This window comes from Xylocopa sonorina, chromosome 8 (assembly GCF_050948175.1).
Source record: "Xylocopa sonorina isolate GNS202 chromosome 8, iyXylSono1_principal, whole genome shotgun sequence".
Lineage (NCBI taxonomy): Eukaryota > Metazoa > Arthropoda > Insecta > Hymenoptera > Apidae > Xylocopa > Xylocopa sonorina.
Genome location: NC_135200.1, coordinates 9,217,171 through 9,223,368, shown reverse-complemented (window position 1 = coordinate 9,223,368; position 6,198 = coordinate 9,217,171). Strand labels below are relative to the sequence as shown.

General features: G+C 30.5%; 2 protein-coding genes and 2 non-coding genes across 4 annotated transcripts; 3 read left to right on the top strand and 1 right to left on the bottom strand.

Moving 5' to 3' along the window:
• Nucleotides 1-2,092: 2,092 nt before the first annotated feature.
• Trnay-gua (transfer RNA tyrosine (anticodon GUA)) lies at nt 2,093-2,187 on the top strand. Its single transcript has 2 exons — nt 2,093-2,129; nt 2,152-2,187. It is a non-coding gene; the product is annotated as a tRNA-Tyr (tRNA).
• Nucleotides 2,188-2,492: 305 nt separating this feature from the next.
• On the bottom strand, nt 2,493-2,565 carry Trnar-ucg (transfer RNA arginine (anticodon UCG)). The gene has a single exon. It is a non-coding gene; the product is annotated as a tRNA-Arg (tRNA).
• Nucleotides 2,566-2,846: 281 nt separating this feature from the next.
• On the top strand, nt 2,847-3,932 carry LOC143425935 (COMM domain-containing protein 5). Its single transcript, XM_076899021.1, has 4 exons — nt 2,847-3,081; nt 3,188-3,380; nt 3,477-3,623; nt 3,712-3,932. Exons 1-4 carry the CDS (start codon nt 2,985-2,987, stop codon nt 3,893-3,895), a joined length of 621 nt encoding a protein of 206 aa, XP_076755136.1. The 5' UTR covers nt 2,847-2,984; the 3' UTR covers nt 3,896-3,932.
• Nucleotides 3,933-4,238: 306 nt separating this feature from the next.
• Nd-30 (NADH:ubiquinone oxidoreductase core subunit S3) lies at nt 4,239-5,845 on the top strand. Its single transcript, XM_076899113.1, has 5 exons — nt 4,239-4,365; nt 4,452-4,517; nt 4,691-4,935; nt 5,016-5,261; nt 5,411-5,845. The coding sequence occupies exons 1-5, from the start codon at nt 4,302-4,304 to the stop codon at nt 5,576-5,578; spliced, it is 789 nt and encodes a 262-aa protein (XP_076755228.1). The 5' UTR covers nt 4,239-4,301; the 3' UTR covers nt 5,579-5,845.
• The last annotated feature ends 353 nt before the right edge of the window (nt 5,846-6,198 follow it).

Genomic DNA, 6,198 nt, shown 5'->3' with positions numbered 1-6,198 from the left:
CACACCCTCAGTGTACACCCGTCGGCCGACGACGCCAGACTGCCCGAAAGCGCCACCTTTCTTGCTTGTCCTCTTCTATCCCCACTACTACCCCTTGTAACGTTCCACGATCGCTGTCCCTTTCCATCTACGTATATACCGTAGCGTTTCATTCTGTCGCTCTCTCTCATTTCCACCCCTTATTCAACCGCGTCTCTCCCGTTTCGCGTCATGATATTTCATTTTCTAATTGTAATCTTCTGACATTTTATTCTTACCAAATCTGTTTTGTTAATAACCCGTTACTCTTTATATTTATTATGTTTCATCGTATTCTATGTTTTTGTTCCATTTTTCTCATCATTTTTCCATGTGTCTGTAATGTACATATATATATATATTTGCTTTAACGTATTTTCTTTATTCCCCATGTTTCCACTCTAGTCTTTTCGTGTCACGCGAATCGGTCTTTCACTCTATTCTTACCAGCTCCATTCCCTTTTCTCTTAGTTCGCACCCTCTTTCTCGTCCAAGAACCCGATCGCAACCCGCGCAAGCGCACATCCCGACTCTGCCGTCACGAATAGACCTGCGTCTGCGTTCTTCTAATGTCCCCTGTCTCGTCCATTCTTTCCCCATTCTTCCACTCCATTCGCTTCGGAACCGTTCATTGTAGTTAGCGTGATCTGGAAGAAATTATCCGTTCGTCCCGACCCGTACAGTAGAAATACGGTGTGTCCGCCTGTCGGCGTCAGCCGGCGGATAGCGACACGCATTTCGTTCCTACTACTGTCATTGTCGAAGGGTCACGATCATTTACGAATAAATTATGCAGCTCTGAACGAAAATGCCGTCGATTTTCGAGATACCCTTAAATAGCGAATAAGAAATTGAATTGAGAAGTATATTTGTAAGAACGTTACAAGTTTCGATACCAATTTCTAACCTCATTTAACCTTCGCTGTTGCGATACATCCTTATTACGTCAGTTAACGTTTAACAGGTTTGAAGTTAATTACAGTTCAGTTACAGTTTACTTACTGAGGTTTTATTTTTTATCGTGCTACTAACTATAATTTAGTAAATTATACTTCGTACAAATTTCTAGGTTCCGTCAGAGCAATATCGAATATTTACTTCTAAGAAATACTATGTCTACTATAATATTGATATATTCTCCTTATAGTCTTCTTCGATTAAGAGTCACTATAAGAAAATATTATATTGTTTCAAATCCCTTCACCGGACTTTAATTAATTATAAAATTATATTACAGACGTGAATTTTTATCAATGTTAATGTATGAAAATAAATATAGCATCGAGAAATAATCGCTACCAGAAAACTATACTGTCTTCTTACCTAAATGAATAGATGAAATGAAATTGGATGAAAGAATCTAAAATACAACTGATACATAGGTGTGGTCTTGTCAAGATAAATTTACTATGTTCTGATTAAAGAAACGGCACACCCAAAGAGATTTCGCCGTTAAAAAATAAAGAATCGATACATAATTGTATTAAAAGGATTTTTTCATTAAATATTTTCTTCATTAACAATAGAAAAATAATTTCAAAAAATCTGTTACGATTTCTTGCTTGTAATTAATAGCTAGTAGCGCGATAATCAAGCAATTATCAAAGCACCAACCAACGACTGTTTTTCAGTGATATAGAAACTGTTTTCAATGTATTATCGTAGGTTATCACTTTTTTCAACGAAGCGGCAATTTGCTAATTGACTATGGTAATTAAATTAACATTCACACTCATGCTTATTGACCATTTATTTAATTGACAAGGATTTTCATATTTTTAGATCACTGAGGCGTTAAAATGGCCATGTACGTAAATGATAATTGTAACAAAACATAGGTAGATATGTAAGTTCGTATATGTTCTTAATTCATGTACTTCAAATGCTCCTTTCCGACCTATCTCATATCACTGAAATTAAACCTTACACTTAATTTTTTCTGCGATATTAAACTGTTAGGAAAACGTCGATTACAAAATATAATATATATAAACAATTAAATATAAACAAGCTTATTAAAAATTGTATCATAATAGACCTTGTCTTGGCTTCAGCCGTCAACGAAAATCAAGTACCTTCGATAGCTCAGTTGGTAGAGCGGTGGACTGTAGTTGGCTTTTCTCTAAATCGGACATCCATAGGTCGCTGGTTCAAATCCGGCTCGAAGGAAAAATTTTTAGTATTTTTTTCTATGTAATATAACTGTCTATCTTTTTACTTAATATTGCTAGATAAAAATTCTATAATTCGTTTCCAATTGTTTATAGATTATAAAAATTACCGTAAAAGTGTATACATTTAAACCATGGTAAAGTATACATATATATTAGCATTTAAAATATTAACTTCTTTAAATAAACTCAAGTTACTGTTACTAACATTTAAGTATGTTATAAACTTACGTCTAAACATAAGTAGTATACTTCGTTGCAAAATAAAAAACTACTATAAAAAGGAAAAAAATAATTGTTTAACGACCGTGACAGGACTCGAACCTGCAATCTTCGGATCCGAAGTCCGACGCCTTATCCATTAGGCCACACGGTCAGTTGTTATACACTTTCACTTACATTCAATATTAATAAATTTTATGCAATTCATTATTTTAAAATATTTAAGTATATACTTTTTTCTCTAAGCAAGAATAAAGTTGAAAATTCATACAATACCTAACTTCTTCCGCGACATTCTGATAATAATTTAATTGCAAAATTAAAATAAGTCTTTTAAAATGGAAAAAACTATGTTATCGACATCCATAAAATAATCAATATCAAGAATAAGTTTGCTATGTTAATATTCTACCAGATGGCATTAAACAGCAAAAACAAATGATAAATTCTGACAATAAGTCTAATGCATTACGTGCCATTCTTTTATACTACGGAATATTATAAAAGAAAGCGTTTAGTAAATACGCTTAATGTCATAAACCAATTTTACGATTCATTGTTACTTAAATAAATATGTCAAGTTTTCAAACTCAACTTTTGTATGCTTTAGGTAATAGAACAAAAGTATTTCCTGAATTAAAAAAAATATTTGTTCGACCTTTAATACAAAGTAAGTCCATCTCCAAAAGATAATACTAGTACCGCAATATTTTACATATTTCGTGTTTTAACAAAATTATCACATAATTTATTATTTGCTTACTGTTTGTTTACAGTTGCAGTAAAGGCAATAAATCAAGAGTACATCGAAGAAGGAATATTAGATAGAATAAGTCAAAAGTATAATGTATCGGAGGACACTATCGATGAATATTACTCAGTTATTTTTACAATACTAAAGATCCATTTAGGCACATTGTCTCAAAACGTCAAACCTGCAGAGTTCAAGCAAATATTAGAAGAACTGAAGTATGCATTTTTATTAGTTTCTCGTACAGTTTCAATATCTCTTTATAATGTATGTCGAATGTCTTGTTATAAAAGAACATAATCTGAATCCCGCAGATTATCTTCAGAATGTATTGATGACCTAGCCACAGTTGTATATGGTCAAAAGCGACCAGAGTTGATATCTGGTTTAATACAGAAAATAAAATTTTATCCGCATTTAATATCTTGCAAATGGCATATCGATATTACTATTTCTTCCAGGTAATTTCATATATCCAATAAATTACAAACTTTGTGGCACTAATAGATGTAAATTCAACTTATTTACTTATTATTTTGAAACTTTTAGCATACTGAATAGGGTATTGGAACCACATATTATAATGGAATGGACATTCAATAATGGAAGACGTCAGATATTTGAACTATCTCTATCAAAATTTCATCAACTAAGACATGCTATAGCAACTATACTCGTAGAAATGCAAAAAGTTGAGCAACAATGTGCCTCAAAAAATATTATATGCAGTTGATGAATGTTATATATCATTTTCATTCTAATTTTGTGCAATAATGCATTATAGAAATAATGTAAGAGATATAGAGTAACTTTTATATTTAAAAGTAACATTATATACTAATGTATGTAAATAATAAACCCAAATGCCATCTATTCCCTTTCTTATATTTGTACTTGTTACCTAAGTAAATTCTAATAAAATATAAAAAATTAAAAATTAAGCAAATTTTTACTTTGTATTACTTATGTTTATTGCATAAAATAAGAAAATTATTCTTAGCACCTTTGATTCTTTACGTGCTACATAGATAGCATGAATGTGCTTGTACTGACATCACATATCTATATAAGAGTGCTTAAACGTTGTACTTCTGTGTGTTGGTGGATTCGTTTGAAAGGAGCTGAGTATTCGTACAAAAATGACATCGTTATTAAAAAACTGTTGGAAGCTTTCGCGAAGTCTACCTATCGCAACACCAAAATGTAAATAAATTCACCTGATAATTCTTTGATCTCTTATACCTCTTCTGTGTGTATTATGTAATAAATTATAAAACTTAATTAATTAGGTTATCCGAAACTGTTTCCTTCAATGCGAACGAGTACGACGGAAGTAGAAAAAACAGAGATGCGACGTATGTAAAATTGTTAATCATGTATTTAATAATCATTTATGCTTATCGGTAGAAAGAGTAATTTTTTACTGTTATGCTTTTCCTAATCATTATCTAGATTGCAATAATTTCTTGGAGTATGAAGTGTGTTCTTCAGTGATGTTTATACTTACATAAATTTTTGTTTTTAACAGCAACAATACGTAAAATTGAAACAGATCTAGAAGAATTAAAAAATAAGGCTTCATACATTTCCGCATGTTTACCTAAGTATGTTCAAAAAATTCAGATAAATGCTGGCGATGAACTTGAAATATTAATTTGTCCAGAAGGGATTATTGGAACATTAGAATTTTTAAGAAGTCATCACTGCACTCAATATAATTCATTATCCGATATAACTGCGGTAGATGTCCCTTCTAGACCTTACCGATTTGAGGTAAAATCATATTTTAAAATTAGTATGTAATATTATACAATGATTTATATAATATTATCTTTAAATGTTTTGATTTTTAGGTTGTCTACAATCTCCTTTCATTACCTTTTAATTCCCGTATTAGGGTAAAAACTTATACAGATGAATTGACACCTATAGCATCAGCAGAAGAAATTTATGGTGCTGCCAATTGGTATGAACGAGAGATTTGGGATATGTTTGGTATACTTTTTGAAGGCCATTCAGATCTTCGCAGAATTCTTACAGATTATGGCTTTGAAGGCCATCCATTGAGGAAAGATTTTCCTCTTAGTGGATATGTAGAAGTAATTTTATAATATGTTTTTAATAGTAATAGTAATAAAGTTGGTAAAGTTTTAAACTTTACCAACTCCACACAAAGTATTATTTTGTGCATTTTGCACAAAAAATTCTGAGTAATGTACAACATTAAAAATTATTTTTTTTTGTTTAGGTTCGCTATGACGATGAATTACAGAGAGTTGTATGTGAACCATTAGAATTAACACAGGAATTTCGTAAATTTGAATTATCAGCTCCATGGGAACAGTTTCCCAATTTCCGAGATTCCCCCGCTTCTGCAGAAAGTGAAAAACCAGATCCATCTAAAGATAAGAAATAAATTATATTGTTGTTACATATTATAAACATATGAAGAAAAAGATATAATTTAGTCTTTACATTATTATTTATACTAATAGAATTGGTATTAATAAGTGATATATTTTCATCCAAGTATGCTACATATGAAAGTAGTATTCAGTAAAATAGATATGAAATATAAACATTAAAATCTATATAATTTCTTTGATGACTCTAATAGTGTCCATAAGTTATTTATTTTCTGTGTAAGATTCTCCAAGTGAAATATACATATTTTGTATTGTTATTTATTTTACATATTGTATAATATAAACTTAGGTTATTAATTACAAAGTGCTTATATCCTAATTGTAAGGCATATTTTTCGGTGAATTAGAAACAAATTGAATCGATAACGAAATTGACTGATCCTATTTTTAATAGTTATGTGTATATAACAGTAGGAATTACAGCATATTTATTCCTCTTTTTAAGAGAAGTGCACAAGTACTTAATATTTACTTTTTACAATTATACATACACTAAGTATATTTTACGTGCACTAAATTATATTATTGCATCCTTTCTTCTTTTGTTTATATTTAATTGCAATAGCACCAATAATTAGTGCGCCTTTAGACTAAGTATTTAATTACATTC

Coding starts and splice junctions, on each gene's coding strand:
- LOC143425935 (XM_076899021.1), top strand. CDS start 2,985: ATGTCAAGTTTTCAAACTCAACTTTTGTATGCTTTAGGTAATAGAACA. Junction 3,082..3,187: donor TGTTCGACCTTTAATACAAA/GTAAGTCCATCT, acceptor GTTTGTTTACAG/TTGCAGTAAAGGCAATAAAT. Junction 3,381..3,476: donor CAAATATTAGAAGAACTGAA/GTATGCATTTTT, acceptor TGAATCCCGCAG/ATTATCTTCAGAATGTATTG.
- Nd-30 (XM_076899113.1), top strand. CDS start 4,302: ATGACATCGTTATTAAAAAACTGTTGGAAGCTTTCGCGAAGTCTACCT. Junction 4,936..5,015: donor CTAGACCTTACCGATTTGAG/GTAAAATCATAT, acceptor TTTGATTTTTAG/GTTGTCTACAATCTCCTTTC. Junction 5,262..5,410: donor CTCTTAGTGGATATGTAGAA/GTAATTTTATAA, acceptor TTTTTTGTTTAG/GTTCGCTATGACGATGAATT.